Source organism: Sorex fumeus, unplaced genomic scaffold, assembly GCF_029834395.1.
Source record: "Sorex fumeus unplaced genomic scaffold, SorFum_2.1 ptg000036l, whole genome shotgun sequence".
NCBI classification, from domain to species: Eukaryota; Metazoa; Chordata; class Mammalia; order Eulipotyphla; family Soricidae; genus Sorex; species Sorex fumeus.
In genome coordinates, this window is record NW_026606093.1 from 8,274,719 (window position 1) to 8,299,573 (window position 24,855).

Consider the following 24,855-nt stretch of genomic DNA (forward strand, 5'->3'; position numbering starts at 1 on the left):
AACTGACCTGGGTTTGGGAGAAGATCAGCACAGTTTGGGGGACAAAGAGTGTTATTTTATTTTTATAAAATTGTTCAGAATAGTTCATTACAGATAATATTCAGACACCAATCCCACCACAGTGCACCTTCCCACCACCATAAATGGAAAGTGTGTGAAGATTGTTGTATTTCACCCTGGAGCCATTTAAGCCCTTGTATAAGAGATTACAAACATACGTGTTTTAAACCTAAACAAATGCGTGCTACTTTTGGTACATCAGTGGGCAAGAGGTCATTCCCAGTTGTGTGCTTCAGGACATTCTGTGTCACTCTCCTATGGGAGCTTTATTTCATAGTCTCTGGATCTGAGCCGTGGATGAGATTATAAAGTGCCTGAGTCCGTTTGTGGGTGTGACTGCCAAGCTACTGGAAAACTGGGGAGCTGGGGGAAGGAGGCTAAGTCCTGTTCCAAAAAATCTTGGAGACCGCAGTCAGGAATCCCGCATATCTGGGTTTTTCTGCAGGTTTCCCTGTAGGTGAGGCTTGTCCGAGCCTGTGGAGAGCGGCCTTGAACTTGGTTGTTTGCCGAGGTTCTGTTGGGGTGGGGAGGGAAACTCAACCTGCCCTACCTCAAGTATCCCCAGTGAAGACAGCCTGGCACGGGGTCAGGGTGTTCTGTGAATTAATACTTTTAAAAAATGTTTATTTCAGATTTTTTGGTTTTTAATTTTTAGGGGCCTTTTTTGGGGGCACACCTGGTGATGATTGGGGTTATTCCTGGTTCTATGCCTATGAATCATACATGGCTGAGCTGAGGGGGCCATATGGGATGCTGGAATCGAACTCAGATTGGCTGCATGTAAAGCAAGTGCCTTACACTATCTCTGGCTCCGTGAATTTATTTTTTCTTTTTTAAATGTAGGCGTACTGCATTTATTCAGCCACTGATTAAGTTGATTGAAGTATGCATGATCTCCATAGTACTTTTTATTTTATTTATTTATTTATTTATTTATTTTTTGGGTCACACCTGACGATGCACAGGGGTTACTCCTGGCTCTGCACTCAGGAATTACTCCTGGCAGTGCTCAGGGGACCATATGGAATGCTGGGAATCGAACCTGGGTTGGCCGCGTGCAAGGTGAACGCCCTACCCACTGTGCTATCGCTCCAGCCCTCCATAGTACTTTTTAAAATTTTTTTTTGAAATTGAATATTAGTGAGATAAACCATTACAAAGCTGTTCATAATTGGGTTTCAGTCACACAATGATCCAGCACCCATCCCTCCACCAGTGTACATTTCCCACTACCAATATACCCTATTTCCCTCCCACCATCTCCCAACAACCCACCCCCAACCGCAGCCTCCCTTTATGGGAGGTACTTTCCTTCTTTCTCTCTCTCCTTTTCCTTTTGTGCATTATCGTTTGCAATACAGGTACTAAGAGATTTGTTCAGGGCATTCAGTATTTTTATTGGGAAGGTAAGGCTGGAGTAGCTTTTTAACTGGGTGGAAGTTTTGGGTGTGCATATGACTTCCAAAGCTTCCTTAAGTACAGGGAGGTGGGGGAAGCAGCCCATTTTGACCCTGAGAATGCCTGGAGATTTTGGTGACAAAACCCACATACCAGAATTTTCAGCAGAATTTTCAGTCTCTGTGTGGTCTGTCCTAAGATGGTGGAGTTAAGCTGGGAATATGGTGGTGATTTTGGGTTGTGGAAGCAAGTGGCTGCTGGGACTCTGCTTGGACGGGCCACCAGGCCAGTCTGCCCCTCTTTGATTACCCTGGTCTGATCAGCCATTCATGGTTCTGAGATTAATTGTGACTTTTGATCTCTTTTGAGATTAATTTATGGGTCTCTGAAATAAGGTTGGCAAATGAGCTTGTATAGCTGAGCTGGAGTGGTTTGTGGGCGTGGCTCCCACATATTTAACTTTTGGCCATTTAATTTCTTGATATACTTGGTCCCACGTTGTTGGGGTCTGGCCAAAGGCACAGTGTCAATTTTGGGGTATCAGGAAGCCTGAAGGCACCATCAAGCTGCTGATGCACTTGCCCCACAGGGTGGTCTGCTGGTGACACCACACTTCCTCCCCTGAATTATTTTTTTGTATTTTGGGGATAAGCCAAGAAGTAGTTTTTCTGGGTCAGATGGAAGTTCTATTCCTGTTTTTGTGTAGATCTCTATTTTGCTTTCCATAGAGGTTCAACCAGAAGATATTCTCACCAGCAGTGGATTTGGGTTCTTTTCTCACTGTAGCCCTGCTAGCTCTGGATGTTTACAGAGTATTTTTTATATGAGCCATTGTTATTAGTGTTAGATGATATCTTATTTTTTTGAATTTCATTTTTCTTATTATGAGTGATGAATACATTTTTGTATGCCCAATGACATATGGGTATATGTCCTCTTTGAGGAAGTGTCTGTTCTTCTTGCCCCATTTGTGTATGGGGTTGGTATATTTTTTGTTGTTTAGGTTAGTGAAAATATCAATGCTTTATCAAAAATATTGTGTGCAAGTACTTTCTCTCATTCAGTAAAATACTTTATTAGAGCTTGAGTGCCCTTTGCTGTGCAGAAGTTTTTAAATGTAATATTATCCTTTTTTTGGTTTGTTTTAGCTTTTGTTTTTGTCACTGTGGTCAATCTTGTTGAAGATTCCCCAGCAATTAATTTCCTACAGAGTTCTGCCTGTGTTTTCTTAAGTGTATTTTGTGGATTTTGATCTATTGAGATCTTTGAATGGTGTGAGATATGGGTCTAATTTCATTTTTTACATATGGCTATCCTGTTTTCTCAACATTTGTTGAGATTTCTTTGTGCCACCTCACATATTTAACTTCTTTTTTGTATGCTAGTTGCCAGTAATTCTGGGGATTTAGCCCGGGACTCTCTTTTCTCTTTCATTGGTCTGCCTATCTTTGTTACTGTACCACACAGTTTTGATTATTTTAGTTCTGTAGTATAGTTCAAAGTTGGGGGCTGGAATACCTCCCATGTTTCCCCCCCTCATAGTATTGCTTTATGGTTTCATAAAAATTATTACCAGTATTCTTGAGGCCCTTGACCCCTGTATTCCCTGTCACTTTTTGTTCTCAAATTCTTCCTTTCTTGCTAGATTTCTTTACTTTCCTGTCTATACTCTGGGGTCAAGGGTGACCTAGACATCCTCCTTTATATTCCACATTGTAGTCTCTTGTCTAGTTATTCTATTTACCACAGATTAATGATTTTATCCTTTTTGTCTTTTTAAAAAATATTTTATTAAAATTATTAAAATTAGTACTAATTAGTGTTATATTGAATAAAAATGGGCATAGTGAGCATTTTTACTCTGTTCTTGATATCAGAGAGAATGCTTTCAGTTTTTCACCATTTAGAATGTGGGCTTGTTATTGTTATTGATGGCTGTTTCTATCTTGAGAAAGGTTCCTTCAACCTATTTTGTTGAGGGTTTTTAGCATGAATGGATGTTGGCTCTTGTCAAAAGCTATCTCTGCATTATTGATATGATCATATAATTTTGATCTTTTTATTAATGTGGCATTTTATTATACTTGATAAATTGGTAAATTGTGTATATTAAACCATCCTTGCTTCCCTGAGATGAATCCCAGTTGATCAGGGTGTGTGTGTGTGATTTCCTTTTGATATATTTTTCTTTTTGATATGTTGCTGGATTCAGGATTTAGCTATTTCCCATTAGCTAAAGTTATGTAAGGATTTCTGCACCAGTAATCATCAATACACAATGAGTAAAGGATGGTCTCTTTAATGAATACTGTTGAGAAAATGGGTAGCCACATGTAAAATAAATTAAAATGTAGCAGATACAAAAATCAACTCAAAGTAGAATACTAGAATTTAAGACGTGAAATGGACAGAATTTCTAGGAAAAAGACATAGGTAGTAAACCTTTATTTAATATCAAAAGTAAAATAATACAAGTGTAAATGCATAAAATTTAAGTTTCTGTACAATAAGGGAAACAATCAAAAAATAATAAGGCAGTCCATAGAATGGAGAAAGTATTTGCAAATCACTTATCTGATAAAAAGTTAATGTCTAAATATCTAAATAATACATACAATTCCATAGCAAACTTTAAAACATCTGATTTAAAATAGGCAAAGGCACCCCTCCCCCCAACTTCCCTGTGTGCTTCTTGCGCCTGGCGGTCATGCCCATGAACTGCCTCTGATGTCTTATAAGCTCATTATTGGCCAATATCCAGAGATCACAAATAAACCTTGTAAGAGGAAGAGAGCAACTGCTGCAGAGATGCTTTCGGATCCTGTGCCAGGCTCAGTCTCACCTGGGGCAGCCCAGAGTTGGCTGGTGAGTTCTACCACCTGCCCCAACAAAGTCCTGGCAGCAGAAATTCTCGGATAACTCAATCACTGCCATGCTCCTGTATGATCTCCATAGGCTTGGATGAGCCTCATCAATGAGTGAATCTGCTGAAAAACCCAGGTATGTGGGATCTGTGACTGAAGTCTCCAGGCCCGCACAGAATTGGGAATGGCAGCCTCCTTCCATCACCTTGTGCTTCCTTGCACCTGACAGTCATGCTCAGAAACTGCCTCCTGCGCCATCTAAGCTCATTAATGGCCATGATCCAGAAACTCACAAATAAACCTCGTAGAGAGCAGCACTGCATAGATGCCTCTGGACCCTAACGTCACCATCCAACTGTATCCATTCCAGCTCTATCACCCTATTTAAAGATCTTAGGATTCCTGGAGTGACATCTCATACTCTATGCCCCTGATGTACTAAGAGTAGCACACCACATTTGATGGGGTGTAAAGTAGAATGCAACCAATTTTGATTAAAAAAAATATATTTTGTATATATAAAAGCAATATATACAAGCAATATATATATATACACATACATATATAGGGCTGGAGCGATAGCACAGCGGGTAGGGCATTCGCCTTACAAGCGGCCAACATGGCTGACCCGAGTTCGATTCCTTCGCCCCTCTCGGAGAGCCCGGCAAGCTACCGAGAGTATTCGATATGCCAGACACAGTAACAACAAAGTCTCCAATGGAGACGTTACTGGGCCCGCTCGAGCAAATCGACGATCAACGGGAGGGCCTTTACCTTACCTTTTTACATATATATGCACACAAAGGCTCAACCTTTAGCAACATGTTAATAATCATTTATACAAGGACTTAATGACTTTTGGGTGAGATAACAACAATCTTTAGACACTTTCCTCTAAGAAAACTTTTGGATCATTTTTAGCGGATTATTCATTACAAGCAGTACAAAATAAATTATTTAGGAACTGCTTTGGAGCAGGGTTTGGGTGTCAGGGTGGAAAAATTTGAAATAAGGTGGTGGGGAGGTGTAATGGTGGTGCTAGAGTATTGAATTTAATAAATTATTGTGAACAACTTTATACAAATAAAATTAAATTATAAAATAGGCAAAGGAACTGAATAGACGTTTTTTAAAGGTTGTGTGCCGGTGGCCAAAAGGTTTATGAAAAGGTGTTCATCATAACTAATCTTAAGAGAAATATGTCAAAATCCTAAAGAGATGTCATTTCATTCTTGTTAGAAATGCTCATATTGGTTTGCTTTTCAAACCTGTGTTCTCCCTTCACACACAACTTTGCTTGCTTGTTTTGACTCTGGAGAAGTCTGTGTACTCTTTTGAACGTTTTCCTCTTTCTCTTCCCTTCTTTCTAAGCAAATTTTGTCCAATAAACATTATCTTGTCTCATCCTTTCCTCCCCCAAAAAAGAAAGAGAAGAAAGGAAAAAGAAATGCTATTACTGTCACAAAAATCAATGTGTTGTCAGGCTATTAGAAAAGGGAGCCATTGTGAACTGCTGCTGGAGTAAAGGATATAGCCACTATAGGAAGCAGTGCGCAGATTCCTCATGAAGTCAAAATACAACTACCAGATGAGTTGACCATCCAATTCTGGGTATGTTGCCAAAGAAAATGAAGTAGTATCTCCATACTCATTTACTTCGATGTTGTGTTATGCATCATAGGTAAGGTACAGTAATTAGCTTACGTCTCTTGTTGGATAAATGGATAAAGAGGTTATGGTAGACATCAGTCTTTCTCTGAGTGGACAGTATCACCTGCTAAGAGGTTTTGGAATCATCCTGTTGGAGGGCATATTTTCTTTTCTTTTTTTTTCAATAAAATAGATTTGGGGGCCAAAATGATAGTACAAAGGTTAGTATGCTTGCCTAGCATGCAGATGCAGCTGAGACCCTGGTTTGAAAACCAGCACCACTTACATCCCCTGAATACTGCCAGAGAACAGAACAGACATCCACAGCTGTCCTCCACCCCTGCATAAAATAAACACAAAACTAACCTGTATATTTTTCAGAGGGGGACTGAGTAATTTTTTTTTTCTGAAAAGGAGACTAGGTAAGATTGGGGACCTCTGTTACATACATGCTGGTCTCCCTGGAATTTGTAACAAGATGGGTGAACCATGAAGGATTATATATTAAATAAAATATGCCAGAGAAAGTTTATCATTTGTATGTGGAATCTTGAAATTCAGGTAAACATATGAGAAAGGATCAGTATCAGTGGCTTGGGGATGGAGGGAAAAGGGAGATACAAATTTTTATATATGAGATGATTACATTCTGAGGATTTAATATATAGCATGATGATTATGGTTAATACCGTATTATATGCTTGGATTTTGCTAAGAGGTCTTCTGTGGTCTCACTACAAAATGAAATGGTAGGCCAGGGAGATAATACAGGAAGTGAGGCACTTGGCTATATTCAGCTGACCATGCTTTGCGTTCTCTATAACACATGGTCCTCCACGCCTTACAAGAAATGAGTACAGAGCTAGCAGTAAGCCTTGAGCACAGCTGGGTGTCACCCAGAAACAAAAGCAAAGCAAAGTAAAACCAAAAGAAGATTAAAACAATGATAATTGTGTGATAATATCTCTTTGGCTAATGTTATGCTTGTTAATTTACAACTTTAAAGATTTACTGGTCTGGAATGATAGTACAGCAGGTAGGTTGCTTGCTTTGCACATGGCTGACTTACTTTGGTCCCCAGCATCACATGTAGTCTCCCAAGGACTGCTAGGAGTAATTTATGAGTTCGGAACCAGGGTTACCTCTGAGCATCACCAGGTGTTGCCCCAAAACATACATACATACATACATACATACATACATACATACATAATAAATGAAACAAGTTCTAGTTTAAAAGAAAACAAAAAACAATGCAGACCCATTATAGAGAATATCCAGAAATTAAATAAGGGATTATTTCCTTTTCATTCTCATTCTCATCTTTTAATCCCTAAGCATGTTGAAAAAAGATGATGAATGGTTCTAATCCTAAAAATAAACATTTTTAGACATTGCTGATTCCTGAAGCTAGAGATTTTTGCTAGCCTCATACCCTTTTTCTTCATATCCCTTATTGCTTTTTTTCTTCATTTTTGTCTTTCTGTTTTTAGTATGTTTGGGTTTCAGCAGGGGTAGGTCTCACACAACAGTTTCTACTGTTTGTTTATGATATGTCTATTTCTTTTCCTCAAGGGAAGAAATAGATAAACATGTCCTTAGAGCTTTCTCAGAAACCTGAAGATTCTATAGTGCTTGATTTTGAATGGGAAATATGGTGGATATTTTCATTCTGACTTGCCATATTTAAGGTACTTTATCCACCTAAAGAGTGATTTGTTTTTCTTATCTAGTAGAAATTGAAAGTTTTTTTAAAAGGTAAAAGGTAAAGGCCCTCCCGTTGTTCGTCGATTTGCTCGAGCAGGCCCAGTAACGTCTCCATTGGAGACTTTGTTGTTACTGTGTCTGGCATATCGAATACTCTCGGTAGCTTGCCGGGCTCTCCGAGAGGGGCGGAGGAATCGAACTCGGGTCGGCCATGTTGGCCGCTTGTAAGGCGAACGCCCTACCCGCTGTGCTATCGCTCCAGCCCGAAAGTTTTTTTATTTTTCAAATTTTATTTTCATAAGGTTGTTCACATAATTGATTACATTCAGTATTTCAACATCAATCCCACCACCATTACACCTTCCAACCAGCATTATTTAGAATTTTCCCGCCACCATTCAAGCCTGACTGCCAGGGCAGATGCTAGATAATTTATTTTCTGTTGCTTATTATGAATAGCATGAGAGATCGCTTCTGGAATTCTAAAATTGTAAATGGTTGGGGTGCTGTGACATCTCAGTAGGGAGCTAATCCATGTTGAGATTCATTTGGGAGTCCCTGGATCAAGGCCTTGATGTGGTGAGATGGCGCACAGAAGCATATCGTGGGCATGACTGCCAGGCCCCTAACTGAGTGGCGAGAAGAGAAGGGCCAGCTCATCTCCGTTGCTGCCATGTGGCCTGGAGTCTTAGTTCTTGAACCCGGGTACCTGGGTTTTGCTTCTGGAAGCTCGTGACCATTGGGATTTTGTCTGTAGCAGGCAGAGAGGGCACAGCCACTCTATCTGAGGTGCCCTGGTGGAATTGGCCTGGTAAGGCGTCTGGAGAGGTCCTCCGGCGAGTTGCTGTCTTCTGGGATTCACTGCTGTGTCTCTCAGAAATTGAAAGTTTTATATTTAAATTGGGGGCTGGAGCGATAGCACAGCGGTAGGGCATTTGCCTTGCACGCAGCCAACATGGCCAAGACGAGTTCGATTCCTCCGCCCCTCTCAGAGAGCCCGGCAAGCTACCGAGAGTATCTCGCCCGCACGGCAGAGCCTGGCAAGCTACCCGTGATGTATTCGATATGCCAAACACAGTAACAACAATGTCTCTAATGGAGATGTTACTGGGCCCGCTCGAGAAAATCGATGAACAACGGGAGGACAGTGTTTGTTTGTTTTATATTTACGTTATCCTACATAAAAATTAATTTTCCTAATGCAGTATAATTATATTATAAATAGGACTTGTGGTGTATGTTAAAATGTATTAATGAGAAATAGCCATATGAATTTTGGTACTTTTCTCTGAACATTTAGTTAGATATTTGCATTTTTTTGTTCACTCAGAATTAAGGTGTAAATAGAATCAGAATTTCATAATTTTATATCTAAACATTTTATATATCAGTAAGGTGTGGCTTCCTTTTTCTTTTTCCCACTATGTAGTTGTGCAGTGTTTACTTTGAAACCCAGATTTCCCATTTGGTAGGTTTCTGATTTTTTTTTTTTTTTAATCGTGACTGCTGATCTGTAGAGATAAGTTAAAGTGCTTGTCTTGCATGTAGATGATTTTGGTTCAGTCACTGTCATGACATATGGTCCTCCAAGCACTGCCAGGATTGATCCCTGAGGGGGTGGGGGGCAGTGTAAACACTGAGCATTGCCAGGTGTGGCCCAAAAACCAAGGGAAAAGCAGTATCACTACCCTCACATAGAAATGATTTTTCAGAGTTTGCTTTCTGCTGCTGAAAGTTAGTTTCTAAGAATAAATTTTCAAATATATAAAGTTAATGGCAAATGAATGAAAGATTTTGCTTCCTTCATGATTGTAAAATGCAGTATTTTGTTTTTGCTCAATGTTTTGTCTCCTTCAAAAATACTGCTTATTTTGTAAGATACTTTTTTTTTCTTGGTTAGTTGTGTGTGTATTGTCTTCTTACTAGCCACCCCTCCCTCCCCAACGTTGTAGCCTTATTATTAAATAGTAATAAAGGCAGCACATGCTTTCAATTTAGATTTTGGAGCAACCTACAGTCTTACTGGCTGTGGAAACATTCTCTGCAAATGCACTAATATTGTCTTCCAGAACTTACGTTTGGTAGTACCTACTAGAATAGTAGACTAGTCAAAGCTGTGGTAGTAGATCTTGGCTCATTCTCTAAACATTTTTTTAGAGATTGGTGCACATATCAACCAGAGATGTGTACTCTTTGTCTTTGTTCTGTTGAGAGATCTGCACTTCCCTTCTGAAGAAGCTCATGTTCTCGCGATACATGTTATATCTCTCTTTCGTTCCCCTCACATTTCTGTGATTGTTTTTTTAAAGAACTATTTTATATCACTTTTTTTTTTCTTTCACTCCCCTCATCCACATCTTGTTTTGCATACCAGGTCAGTATTGAGTAATGTGAACAAATCCCTAATTGTTTCACATTTAATCTCTTGATTTCACACTTGGGGTATTAAAGTCTATCTTTATCATGAATTCTATATGATTATAATACTTGATTAGCTTAAAAAACACTTTGTAAATGGTAATATACCATACTTGGATATTTTTATTGGTTATATCATAGAGGAATTATTAGTGAATGATTTTAGAGAAGAGTTGGGGGCATAATTAAGGATGAAGGATCTATTTGGTGAAAATAAATGCCAGTAATGTAGAACGGAATCAAAGTGTTACCATAAGGGCCAAAGAAAAACATTTTTTAATTTAATTTTTTAAATTTAATTTAATTTAATTTAATTTTTGCTTTGTGATTTTATATTTTATTTAATTTTGGTCTGTCAATAGTACTGTGGAAATCATAATGGGTCTCTGAATAAAACGTTTTATTTTCATTTTTATATTTTCCCCTGTCACTGTCACTGTCCTCCCGTTGTTCATCGATTTTCTCGAGTGGGTCCAGTAACATCTCCATTGTGAGACTTTGTTGTTATTGTGTTTGGGATATCGAATACGTCACAGGTAGCTTGCTAGGCTTTGCCATGCGGGCGAGATATTGACCCCATGAACTGATTAATCTTTATCAAATATGTTTTAGTGTAAAAAATTAACCGTGATGATGGTAAAGAAATATACCAAATGTATGCTGATACTTTTAATTCTGTTCTCTATTCTTACAATAATTTCCCAGAGAATTATTATTTTTTTTGTCAATGAGGAAACCAAGTGTCACAGTGTCAAAAGTTACAAATAGAATAGCTATTTGCCTAGCAAATGATGGAATAATTTCAACCCCTAGTCTGACTGTAATTCTGTGTCCTGTATCTTGGCACCAGGTATTGAGCTGCTGCCAATGAGCTGCAGCCTCCTCCAGGTCCCATCACTCCTCAACCTTTGTTCCCCTTCTTTTCACAGCTGCCTTCTGATGGTCATTTCCACCAAGGAGAAGGGATGTATTGTATGTTCACAGTTCAGAACTTTACCCTTTGCTGATTCAAGAGGTGATGACCTCTTCTTCCTGGCACTGAAGATGATATTCATATATGACTGGAGACAGAGAGATTGTATAGCAGGTAGGGTGCTTGCCTTGGGCACATCCACCTGAGTTCCCTCTCCAGCACCATATAAGGGTCCCAAGCCCCACCAGGCGTGATCCCTGAGTGTAGAGCCAGGAATATGCCCTGAGCATTGCCAAGTGAGGCCCCAAATCAGAAATTGAAAAAAAAAATTAACAGAGGAATGACAGGAAGACCCTCCATATGCATTTTAGGTCAAATTGAACATTCAAAATGGAGCAGTAATCAGATAAAGACGGGACCACCAAGTAAAGGGTGCTAGGAAGGCCTGCTTGGGATGGGAGATTTGAGCTGAAAGTACATGATCGCCACTTAATACCTCTGTTGCAAATGACAACACCCAAAAGGAGAGAGAGTACAAAAGGGAATACTCTGCCACAGAGGCGGGATAGGGTGCAGGGGACAGTTGGTGGTAGTGGGAGGGATGTTGGGACCATTGGTGGTGGAAAATGGGCACTGGTGGAGGGATGGGTACTCGATCATTGTATTACTGAAATGCAAGCACGAAAGTTTGTAAGTCTGTAACTGTACCTCACGGTGGTTCATTAATAAAAAAAAATATATATAAAATGGAGCAGTAGTATAGGAACAGGGAGACGGTTTTTTTTTTTACGAATTATACCAGGAATCACCAGCTAAACTGTCATGAGTTTTAAATGTTTTTGGTCACTGAAGACTAAATGACAAATATCTTAAAATGAATGGAATTTCCCTTTTGTTTCTTTCATACATTTTAAAATCCTCAAAACCTGTAAAATTTGAATTCTACCTTAACTTGGGCTGATGTAACTCCTTCCTGCAGGAATTGTTTGCCAATGTATGTGGTTAAAGAAGGAAGTAGAAGTGTTATTAAAAGTGACATCAAGTGTATAAATTTTGTGTAAAGAGAAGAATTTGTGGTGTGTAAACTCAGTGGTTTAGAGCAGGGTTTCTTAAATTTTTTCTTAAATTCTTTTTTGCCACGAAATTTTTACTCATCTCTGAGTACATTAATCAAATGTTTCACTGATTAATAAAGCATAAGGTAAGGTAAGGTAAGGTAAAGGCCCTCCCGTTGATCGTCGATTTGCTCGAGCGGGCCCAGTAACGTCTCCATTGGAGACTTTGTTGTTACTGTGTTTGGCATATCGAATACGTCACGGGGAGCTTATTTTAAGATAATTAAAAAAATTTGCTGCTCTCATATTCAGTTATACCCATGTTTCTTAGCATTTTTCCCTGACTATAGCCTCCTTCTACTCTTACTTCTTTCTGGTGGTTTCCCTGCCCTCTCAGTGTAGCCCAAATCATGTACCCTGGCCCTGCATTTACATGATTTTCATGTGTGTCTCTCTTGTCATATCTGGGTGCCCACAGGGGCCATACAGCTTCTGTTGGAAAGTGTCAAGTTACAGAACCACATACAGTTTAAGAAGCAGGGACTTAGATTGATGGATATTAATCTCTGGTGCTGTCTGATGCAACATTGAGCCTCGTAGCTCTGCTGTCTGTAAGCCCCACCTGTACCAGTCAGGTATGTGTGGACACCAGAATTTAAGGTGTGTGATTGCCAGGTGAGCACCACTGCCACGAAGTGCGATCCCTGGTGAGCACCACAACTAAAGTGTGTGACTCCTAGTGAACACTACAGGCAGAATGTGCATTAACACCACAGTGAAAGGAGAGTTGCTAATGCCCCACCAAACATCCTAAGTGCATTGTACCCGGGCTAGAGGTGTGTTTGTGGGGGAGTGGAGTATGTGTTTGATTGCAACAATAGTAAAGGGAAGGGAAAAGTACAACAAGGAGAGGATTTATATTACTACAAGAAAGAAGCCTGAGCGATAATGCAGGGGTTAAGGTATTTGCTTTGTATGCAGCTGATTCATTTCTGTCACAGCGTATGGTGTCTTGAGCAATCCTTGCATCCCTCTTGGGAACAGAGCCAGGAATGACCCCTGAGCACCATTCCTGCCTCTGTGCCCCAGTGGGTGTGCCCGTCCCAACCCCCAGGAAACAGCTATAGAAAGAGTATCTGAAGTGTTTTGTGGCATTACTTGTGAATTTAATGAAAATTGTTATTTCACTGAATATTATTAAAAATACAAAATTTAAAATGTCTTATATAATCTAAAATACTATATTAGTAAATTATTCAGTTTTGTTCCTTAGATAAATTTCTAAAGTTTCTTGTAATTGCATTTGTGAGGCTGATTTAGTCTGTGTCTAGGTTTGCCAATTAGAGAAATTCTATGTTAAATAATTTTGAAATTGGAACTTGAGGTACTTTCTTATTATATAAATTAGAAGATTCATGCATCTTACTGTATTTGAATTTTAAAAATTCCACTTGAGGGGCCGGAGAGATAGTACAGTGGGCAGAGTGCTTGTGTTAAACGTGCTGACCTGGGTTGTTTAGATTTTCCCTATTGCTAGTTTTTTTTTTTTTTTTTTTGAATCACTGAGATACACAGTCACAAAATTGTTCATGATAGGGTTTCAGTCATACCATGTTTCAGCACCTATCCTTTAACTGGTGTACATTTCCCACCAGCAGTATCCCCAGTTTCCCTCACCCCCCCCCCCCCCCTCCTTCCCGTCTGCCTTTATGGCCCAGACTATCTCCTTCCCTTCCTGGGCATTATGGTTTGCAATACAGGAGGTACTGAAAAGTTACGTGTATATCCCTTTACCTCCTTTCCCATTCAGTTCTTGTCCAGAGATCACTTTCAACTATCATTGCCATAGTGGGCCCTTCTCTATCATATCTGCCCTGTCCTATTACCCCCACACGTGGCAAGCTTCCAACAGTGAACTAGTCCTCCGTTTGTATTGTCCTTGGGTTTTAGTCTCATACTTTGGTTATTTAGATCCCGCAAATGGGTGCAGTTGATCTTTGTCCCTCTTCTTCTGACTCATTTCACCTAGCATGATACTCTCATCCAGTTATGAGCAAATTGCATGATTTCATTTTTTCTGGTGACTGTGAAGTATTTTCCATTGTGTAGCTGGACCATAGTTTCTTTATCCAGTTGTCTGTTCTCGGGCACTCCAGTTGTTTCCAGATTCTTGCTATTGTCAACAGTGCTGCGGTGAACATAGAAGTACAGATACTGTATTTTTTTTTTTTTTACCCCTGGGGTATATTCCCAGAAGTGGTATTGCTGGGTCAAATGAAAGTTCAATTTCTAGCTATTTGAGAAGTGCCCATATTGTTTTCCAAAAGGGCTGAACTAGTTGGAATTCCCACCAGCAATGAATGAGAGTCCCTTTTTCCCCACGTCCACACCAGCACTGGTTGTTCTTGTCTTTTTGATGTGCGCCAGTCTCTGTGGTGTGCAATGATATCTCATTGTTGTTTTAATTTGCATATCCATGATGTTTAGTAATGTAGAGCATTTTTCATGTGCCTTTTGGCCATTTTTATTTCTTCTTTGAGGAAGTTTCTGTTTGTTTCTTCTCCCCATATGTTGATAAGGGTTGTATGTCTTTTTCTTATAAAGTTCTATCAGTGCCTCACATATCTCAGATATTAACTTATCAGATGGGTATTGGGTAAATAATTTTTCTCATTCTGTGGGCTAGCTTTGTATCTTGGTCACTGTTTCTTTTGAGGTGCAGAAGCTTCCTAGTTTAATGTAGCCCCATTTGTTTATGTTTGTTTCTACTTGCATGGTCAGTGGTGCTTCTTCTTTGAAGATACCTTTAGCTTAAGTGTCATGGAGGGATTTGCCCTATGTTTTTCTCCTTGTACCTTATGGATTCATGTCTGATGTTGAGTCTTTTATCTATTTTGATTTGACTTTTGTGCATGGTATTAAAAAGAGGTCTGAGGGTTTTTTTTTTTTTTTTTTTGCATGTAGCTGCCCAGTTTTCCCATCATCACTTGTTGAAGAGACTTCCCTTCCCCTTCAATTTTGTCCGTGGTTTGATAGCTGGCATCCCATATGGTCTACTGAGCGCTGCCAGGTGTGCAGAACCAGGAGTGATCTTTGAGCATTGTGGTTCTCCAAAAAACAACAAAGCTCAGCTTGAATTTGAAGCTTGAAAATCCTAACAAATTTGTTCTTTCATTTTTATTAGGTTTCAGACAAACCCAACAGGCTAACTGAAAAGGAACTTGCTGAGGCTGCTAGCAAGTGGGCTACTGAAAAGCTTGATAAGGCAGATGAGGGTAACCTACCTGACATTTCTGAGTATGAGGTAAGTCAGTGTTTGTCTCTTATGCCTCACAGCTGAGAGCTTTGTTTTGATTTTGAATTATGAGTGTAAGCTATGTTGTTTCTAGTCCTTTAAACTGTATTTGAGGAAACTGTCCTTGTGGATTATAAAAATAAATATACCACACTCTTAATAGTGTGTTATGAATAACAAATTCAGTTATTATTGTGTGTCAGTGAGTTTAATCGCTGAGAATAGGGGACTGAAATGTTTGTGTAGGGGTTAACATGTTGTAAGGTGGTCCTTAGGCTTCCCTGGAATAATTCCTAAGCCAGGAGCTTTCCAAACCCATTCCCACAGAAAGTGTCAGTATCATTTACTTGGGAATGAGGGAAAAGCAATATTCATGTGCTGTTTTTATGAGCTTGTTAAAAAATATCCTAAAAATAAAATTAAGCCACTAGTATAAACCAGTGTATTCATAACAGAAACTTAATTAGATCATGTTATTTTATTTCGGTTTTGGACCATATCCATCAGTGCTTAGGGCGTACTCCTGTCTCTGCTCAATGACCAGTATGCCTCAGGGGATCACAGATAGTGCTGGGTATTGAACCTGGACTGGCCATGTGTAGGACAGGTGTACTGCCTGTTGTATGCCTTGCCCATTGTACTATCTCCCTGCCTCCCAGATAATGTATTTTAGCTATATTTATATTACATGTTATACCCTGCAGATTATCTTATATATATCCCCAAAATTGAAATTACGTTTTTTGGATTATTTGTAATCTTTTACTGCTTTTACTGGTTTTGAGTATCAAAAGATTTTGAGCTGGAGTGATAGTAGAGCAGGTAGGGTGTTTCCCTTGTACACGGCCAACCTTGCACAAGGTTCAATCGTTGGCTTCCCATTTGGTCCCCAAACAACGCTAGGAGTAATTCCTGAGTGCAGAACCAAAAGTAACCCCTGAGCAGACAGTGCCAACTTTATCAATACTTATACAGATCTTATGGAGCGATAGCACAGCGGGTAGGACGTTCGCCTTACAAGCGGCCAACATGGCCGACCCGAGTTCGATTCCTCCGCCCCTCTCGGAGAGCCCGGCAAGCTACCGAGAGTATTCGATATGCCAGACACAGTAACAACAAAGTCTCCAATGGAGACGTTACTGGGCCCGCTCGAGCAAATCGACGATCAACGGGAGGGCCTTTACCTTTTACCTTTATACAGATCTTATATTTTTTACAATACTGCTCTGTCGTTTAGATGTCAACTGTTAACTCAGAATTTTCTTACTGTAATTTTATGTATAATTTTGAACATAATATAAAAATACCAAGCTATCAAAAACATCTGGAATCTTTCTAGCACAATTTTAAAGAATGAGCTTTTAAATGAACTTAATAGGATAATTTTATTTTCTTTAATAATTTGGAATAATGGATTTTATGTAACATTAAAGTGCTTTCCAATTTCTACTTTGGAGAACTAATGATTTTTAAAAAATTTTTTTATATTATTAGCTTTATTTATTTATTTATTTTTAAAAAAACTTTATTAGTGAGACACCATGAGGTACAGTTGTAGACTTACAAATTTTTGTGCTTGGGTTTCAGTTATACAAATACCCATCCCCTCCACCAGTGCCCATTTCCCACCACCACGGATCCCTTATCCCTCCCACCCCCCAAACCCCCAAACCACCCTGCCTCTGTTCTCTCTCTCCTATTGGGTGTTGTGGTTTGCAAAAGAGGCAATGGGTGGCAATCATGTTTAGTCTATAGTCTACTTTCAGCATGCTTCTCCCATCCCGGGAGGATCCTCCCAACACCTGTTATTTGGTGCTACCTTCTCTATCTGAGCTCCCTTTTCCCCTGACATATGTGGTTGGCCTCCAAGCCATGGAGTAAAATTCCTGGTACTAATCTCGGCCATTCTTGGGTGTTAGTCTTCTATTTTGTTACTTTATGTTCCCCAGATGAATGCAATCTTTCTATGTCTATCCCTTTCTTTGAGTCATTTCGCTTAACATGATACTTTCCATGTAGTACCACTTGTATGTAAATTTCATGACTTCATCTTTTCTAACAGCTGCATAGTACTCCATTGTATGAATGTACCAAAGTTTCTTTAACCAGTCATCTTTTCTTGGGCACTGAGGTATTTTCCAGATTCTGGCTATTGTAAAGAATGCTGCGGTGAACAAACAAGTACAGATGCCACTTCGACTATACTTTTTTGCCTCTCCTGGGTATATTCCCAGTAGTGGTATTGCTGGGTCAAATGGGAGCTCAATTTCTAATTTTTTGAGAATCGTCCATATTGTTTTCCAAAAGGGTTGAACCATTCGGCATTCCCATCTCGCCACATCTGCGCCAACATCTGTTGCTTTTGTTCGTTTGGATGTGGACAATTCTCTGTGTTGTGAAATAATATCTCGTTGTTTTGATCTGCATCTCCCTGATGATTAATGATGTGGAGCATTTTCTCATGTCTTTTTAGCCATTCGGATTTCTTCTTTGAGAAAGTTTTTGTTCATTTCATCGCCCCATTTTTTGATGGGGTTGGATGTTTTGTTCTTGTGGAGTTCAACCAGTACTTTGTATATCCTTGATATTAACCCATTATCGGATGTGTATTTGGTGAATATCCTTTCCCATTCTGTAGACTGTCTTTGTATTTTGGTCACTGTTTCTTTGGAGGTGCAGAAGCTTCAGAGTTTAAGATAGTCCCATTTGTCTATCTCTGTTTTCACTTGCTCAGCCAGTGCCGTGACATCTTTGAAGATACCATTAGCTTCCGTGTCATGGAGGGTTTTGCCAACTTTGTCTTCAATGTACCTTATGGATTCCGGTCTGATGTTGAGGTCTTTAATCCACTTTGATCTTACTTTTGTACATGGCATTATGCAGATATCTGAGCCCACTTTTTTGCATGTAGCCATTAAGTTTTGCCAGCACAATTTGTTAAAGAGGCTTTCCTTGCTCCACTTCACTTTTCTTGCCCCCCTTATCAAAGAATAGATGATCGTATGCTTGGAGGAAGATGTCAGTATATTCAACCCTGTTCCATTGGTCTACAGCTCTGCTTTTGTTCCAATACCATGCTGTTTTAATTATTACTGCTTTGTAGTAGAGTTTGAAGTTAGGGAGGTTGATTCCTCCCATTTTCTTTTTCCCAAGAATTGCTTTAGCTATTTGTGGGGGCTTTTTTATCCATATAAATTTCAGGAGTGTTTGCTCCATTTCTTTGAAGAATGTCATGTGTATCCTAATAGGGATCGCATTGAATTTGTACAGTGCTTTGGGAAGTATTGCTATTTTGAAAATGTTATTTCTCCCCATTCGTGAACAGGGGATATTTTCCCATTTCCTTGTGTCCTCTTTTTTTTTTTTCGTGAAGCAGCGTTTTGTAGTTTTCTCTATACAGGTCCTTTACTTCCTTAGTTAAGCTGATTCCTAGGTACTTGATTTTCTGGGGCACAATTGTGAACGGGATTGTTTTCTTCATGTCACTTTCTTCTCTTTCAGTATTTGCATATAGGAAAGCCATAGACTTACTGATTTTATAGCCTGCAACTTTACTATACAAGTCTATTGTTTCTAGGAGTTTCTTGGTAGAGGTTTTAGGGTTCTGTAAGTATAGTATCATATCATCTGTGAATAGTGAGAGCTTGATTTCTTCCTTTCCTACCTGGATGCCCTTAATATCTTTTTCTTGCCCAATCGCTATTGCAAGTACTTCCAGTACTATATTGAACAGCAGTGGAGAGAGTGGACATCCTTGTCTCGTCCCTGATCTTAGAGGGAAAGCTCTCAGTTTTCCCCCATTGAGGATGATGCTTGCTGTAGGCTTGTGGTAGATGGCTTTAACTATATTGAGGAAAATCCCCTCTATCCCCATTTTGGCGAGGGTTTTCATCGTAAATGGGTGCTGGATCTTGTCAAATGCTTTCTCTGCATCTATTGATATGATCATATGATTCTTATCTTTTGTTTTGTTGATATGATGGATTTTGTTGATTGATTTCCAAGTGTTAAACCACCCTTGTATCCCCAGGATGAATCCTACTTCGTCATGGTGTATGATCTTTTTGATGAGTAGTTGAATTCTCTTTCCTAGTGTTTTGTTGAGAATCTTCGCATCTGTGTTTATCAGGGATATCGGCCTGTAGTTTTCTTTTCTTGAGGTATCTTTGTTTCTTTTTGGTATCAGAGAGATATGGGCTTCATAGAAACTGTTTGGGAGAGTTTCTGTTTTTTTAATTTCCTGGAAAAGCTTGAGAAGGATGGGCAGTAGGTCCTCTTTAAATATTTGGAAAAATTCGTTAGTGAATCCATCTAGAACTGGGCTTTTGTTTTTGGGAAGACTTTTGATTACTGTTTCAATTTCCTTGATGTTAATTCAGATACTCTAGATCGTCTTGATTCAGCTTTGGGAGATTACAGGAGTCCAGGAATTTGTCCATTTCTTCTAGGATCTCTTGTTTCGTGGCATACAGACTTTCAAAGTAGTGTCTGATGATCTTTTGTATTTCTTTGGTTTCTGTTGTGATATTCCCCTTCTCATTTCTGATTCTGTTTATTCGGGTTCTCTCTCTCTGTTTCTTTGTGAGTGTTGCTAGTGGTTTATCTATCTTGTTTATTTTCTCCAAGAACCAGCTCTTGGTTTCATTGATCTTTCGAATTGCATCTTTGGTTTCCATGTCATTGATTTCTGCTCTAAGTTTTATGATCTCTTTCCTTCTGCATGATTTAGGCTCTTTCTGTTGAACTTTTCTAAGATCTTGAGCTGTGAGGTCAAGTTGTTTATGTGCATCCTTTCTTCTGTCCTAAGATATGCTTGCAGAGCTATAAATTTCCCCCTTAATACGGCTTTTGCTGCATCCCATAGGTGCTGGTATCTTGTGTCTTCATTCTCATTTGTTTCCAGGTATCTTTTGATTTCGTCCTTGACTTCTTTCCTGACCCATTCGTTGTTTAGCATTGAGTTGTTTAATTTCCAGGTGTTTGATTTGGTTTTCCATGTCTGTGTGTGATTCACTTCTATCCTCAGTGCATTGTGGTCTGAGAAGATGGTTGATACTATTTCTATCTTCCTGATTCTGTTGAGGTTTGTTTTGTGGCCTAGCACATGGTCTATTTTGGAAAATGTTCCATGTCCACTGGAGAAGAATGTGTATTCTTTCTTTTTGGGGTATAAAGCCCTATATAGGTCTATAAGCCCTTTCTCTTTTATTTCTTCTTTCAAAGCCAATGATTCCTTGCTGAGTTTTGTTCTTGTTGATCTATCCAGAGGTGATAAGGCGATGTTGGAGTCTCCAAGTACTATTGTGTTGCTAGGAATGTCCTCCTTAACATCTGCTAGCTATTGTTTTAAATATTTAGCTGTTCCCTCATTAGGTGCGTATACATTTAAGAGTGTGATTTCTTCCTGTTGTACGTATCCCTTGATGAAGAACAAATAGCCTTTGCTGTCCCTTCTAATCTTTTTCAACGTGAAATTAATGTTGTCGGATACTAGTATCGCCACCCCAGCCTTTTTGAAGGAGTGGTTTGCTTGCAGGATTGTATTTCATCCTTTGACTTTGAGTCTGTGTTTGCTCTGACTGTTGAGATGAGTTTCTTGTTGGCAGCAGAATGTTGGGTTCTGTATCTGTATCCATTTTGCCACTCTGTGTCTCTTAAATGGTGAATTTAGACCGTTGACAATGAGCGAGATTACTGTCATGGGGTTTTGTGTCATCTTTTTGTAAGGGTCTGTTGTGGTTGTAGGGTTTGTCTTGTCTTATAGTAGCCCCTTTAGCCCTTGTTTTAGGTTTGGTTTTGAGTCTATGAAGTTCCTAGGCAGTTGTTTATCTAGAAAATTGCGTACTGTTCCTTTGATTTTGAGTTAAAGTTTAGCTGGATAGAGTATTCTTGGTGAAGCATTCATTTCAGTGTTTTTCACTATATCTCAGCACTGCTTTTGGGCTTGGAGGGTTTCCTCTGATAGATCTGCTGTGAATCTCAGAGGTGCTCCTTTGTATGTGATTCCCTTCTTTGACCTTGCTGCTTGCAGTATTGTTTCTCTATCAGCAGCATCGATCATTCTAACTATGATATGTCTTGGAGGGTTTCTTTTAGCTGGCACCCTTTGGGCTCCTTGGATCTGAATGGCTGCATTGTGGAGCTCTGGGAATTTTTCAGTGGTGATTTGTTTAACCATGGCTTTTTCACTGGGATTGTTTCCCTGGCCTTCTGGTAGTCCAATGATTCTAATGTTGTTTCTCTTGGGAATCGTCTCCTAGGACTCTGATTCTCTGTAGAGCTATTTTGAGGTCCCTTGGCACTGTTTGTTGTTGCCTGTTGGCTTGGTGAAGCTGATCTTCCAGCTCACTAATTCTTTCCTCAGCTGTGGTCATTCTATTTTTGAGGGCACAGACTGAGTTTTTTATTTCATCTATGGAATCTTTGATTCGTGACATTTCTGCACGTAGCTTTCCGATTTCTGCTCTCCTTTCTTCCTGTATTTTCTCGATTGTGCGATCCATTGTTTCTTTCATGTCCTCTTTCAATTTATTGTATGTCTGTTTGACTGTTTCATTGAGTTGATTGAACATCTTCATGACTTCATATCTGAATTCTTTGTCAGAGAGGTCCCGTAGGTGAATAGCACCTACTGAGGCTTCTGGACTCTTTTTATCGTCCTCTCCCTTTGGTGGGGATTTGTATTGTTTCTTCATGTAGGTGTGTAGGTATAGGGATCAGATTTCTTGGAATGAGTAAACTACCTGTGGCCACCTGAGCCGTTGGCCTGCTGAGAATTAGGCCACGCCCACTTCACAGATGCCACACCCACTTCTAAAGCGGCCACACCCCTCGGGTACCTGGTGTTTGTGGGGTTAGTAAAGACTGGGTCAGGGAGAAGACCAGCTCAGCTTGTGGGAGGAAAAGGAAGAAGCAGAGAGCCTCAGAGCTGCTTTGTCTCCCAATGTCCGAGAGGATGCCTGGGTGGGCTTGCAGGGTGAAATCCAAGTCCTGGGTTCGAGTAGTGGCGGATAAACTGACCTGGGTGCAGAGAAGAGACCAGCTCAGCTTGGGGGATGAAAAGGAAGAGGCAGAGAGGCTCTGAGCTGCTTTGTCTCTCAGCGTTCGAGAGGACGCCTAGGGGGCTTGCAGGATGAAATCCAAGTCCTGGGTTCGAGAAGTGGCAGATAAACTGACCTGGGTGGGGAGATGACTAATGCTTTTCATTTTGGTTGTTTATTTTCAATTTGTTAGGCTCTGCCAAAATATTTTCCTTTTTTTTAAATCTTCATGAAGAAAAATGACCTTAATTACCTTGTCTGCATTTTAAAATACTTTATGATTTCTCATTGCTTGAATGAATCTTGACCCTCAGTATCACTGGCATTAGGGCTAGAAACATTTTAATCATCATTTTTCACCCCTTAATATTTGGCTAGAATAGGCTAGATTTTGTTTAATAAAATCTGTCCACTGTCCTCCCATTGGTCATTGGTTTGCTTGAGAGGGCAGCAATGACATATCCATTGTGAGACTTGTTATTACTGTTTTTGGAATATCGAATACACCACGGGAAGCTTGCCAGGCTCTGCCATGCGGGCAGGATACTCTGGGTAGCTTGCCTTGCTCTCTGAGAGAGGCGTACGAATTGAACCCGGCTTGGCCTTGTGCAAGGCAAACGCCCTACCTGCTGTGCTATCACTCCAGCCCTGTTTAATAAGAAATAGCCCCAAAATTATTTAAATGGGGTCTAGTTTAAAACAGTTGTCTTCAACAAATGTTCCATGATCCAGTGCTGGTCCACAGTCTGAAATCAAGTTGTTTACTGTCAGATTATAACTGCTGTCTGTGGGCCCACTATACAGATTTGCCTATAGATAGCAGTGGCTAAATCCGTGGTGTTTTGGGGGCTAGAAAAATATAAGAGGTAAGACTCTTCCCTTGGATATGGTTGACCCAGGCTCAAATCCCCGGTCCTCTGAGCACTAAGTATTACAGTTTGTGGTCCAACCCTCCCCCCGCCCCCCTCCCCCCAAAAGAAAGACTTTTTGTGTTATTGGAGCAATAAGATTGGTATTTCATTTTAGTTGGAGGCCTCCTAAGTGGTACTTAAGGGGTCCAGGATCACCCTGACTTTTTTTGCCAGTTGCTAGCGGTTCAATACTGGAGCCAAGGATAGATGCGACTTACACTTTGCAAGTGCTGAAGACAACCAGGACCATCTTGGTGGGCTCAGAGGCACAGGGCTCCCTTGGTAATGCTCAGACGTTCCTGAGCTAGAGGAATTCAGCTAGGGTGGGACATACACAAAATACTCTCTCAGCCCTATATTTCTGAGCCCAGGATTGAGATTTACTTAGCTTGTTGTTTGGTATAACTTCTAGAAAACAGCATCAATTTTGTATCATTTTCTGAAACGTGTTTCAAGTAATACTGACACTGGAGGGTTCAGTCCTCCCAAGTTAATGTTACTGCAGAACTGGAATCTAGACTCAGGATGCCTGTGACCCCCACCAGTGATTCTTGACCAGTAGGGTCAGTGGTTCAACGTAGGGGCTCAAAGAATGCAGTGCTGCAAAGGCTCTGTGGTGCCAGGGATTCCCCAGGCTCGGAGCTGCAGGGGCACATCCTGCAGTGCTCAGCAACCTCCAGTGCGTGTTTAGGGCTGATTGAGCTGGGTTCATATGTTTAACTCCTGCTTTCTGGCCCTAGGTTTGTTTACACTAGAAATGAATCAATTGGGATTTTTTTCTTTATCCTTCCCCTTGTTACCATGATCAGGGATTGTTCCCTTCTTTGGATGAGGTGCTCATACTTCTGCTTTGCACACTTAGGGTCACACATCTGCTGCAGTGCTTGCTGGCTGTCACACACTTGAGTTGCTGTGCTCATGAGCATTTGGTTGTGTTACCATGTGCATAACTTTCTGCCTTTTTGAAAAAGATTTTTCTGACTATTTGCAGGCCTTGTTTTGTTGTTTGTGATGCTATTATAATTGGAATCATTTTGTAATTTTCTTCTCAGATTGTTTGTTGTTTGTACATAGAAATACAACTTTTATTTTTTTTAATGAATCACCAAGGTACAGTTATAGACTTTTGTGCTTACGTTTCAGTCATACAATGATCGAGTACCCATCTGTGCACCAGTGCCCATTCTCCACCATCAGTGATCCCATCTCCCCTCAGCCCCCTCCCCCCCGCCTTTGTGGCAGGCGCATTCCCTTTTACTCTCTCTCTCCTTTTGAGTGTTATGGTTTGTAATACAGGTATTAAGTGGCCATCATGTTCGGTCCATAGTATACTTTCAGCACGCATCTCCCATCCCAAGTGAGGTCTCCAAGCATCCTTTACTTGGTGGTCCCTTCTCCATCTGAGCTGCCTTTCCCCCCAGCATGTGAGGCTGACTTCCAAGCCGTGGAAAAATCCTCCGGGCCCTTATCTCTACTATCCTTGGGTGTTAGTCTTCCATTATGTTACTTTATATTCCACAAATGAGTGCAGTCCTTCTATGTCT

The 24,855-nt window shown here is 40.1% G+C and overlaps 1 protein-coding gene across 4 annotated transcripts in view; it reads left to right on the forward strand.

The window, feature by feature from the left end:
• Window positions 1–24,855, forward strand: part of PPHLN1 (periphilin 1) — a 141,235-nt gene that overhangs the window by 80,970 nt on the left and 35,410 nt on the right. For all 4 annotated transcript variants that reach the window (XM_056117890.1, XM_056117891.1, XM_056117893.1 and 1 more), the window contains one exon: window positions 15,250–15,369. In XM_056117890.1, the coding sequence (XP_055973865.1) occupies window positions 15,250–15,369 (120 nt within the window). The remainder of the gene's footprint in view (window positions 1–15,249; window positions 15,370–24,855) is intronic.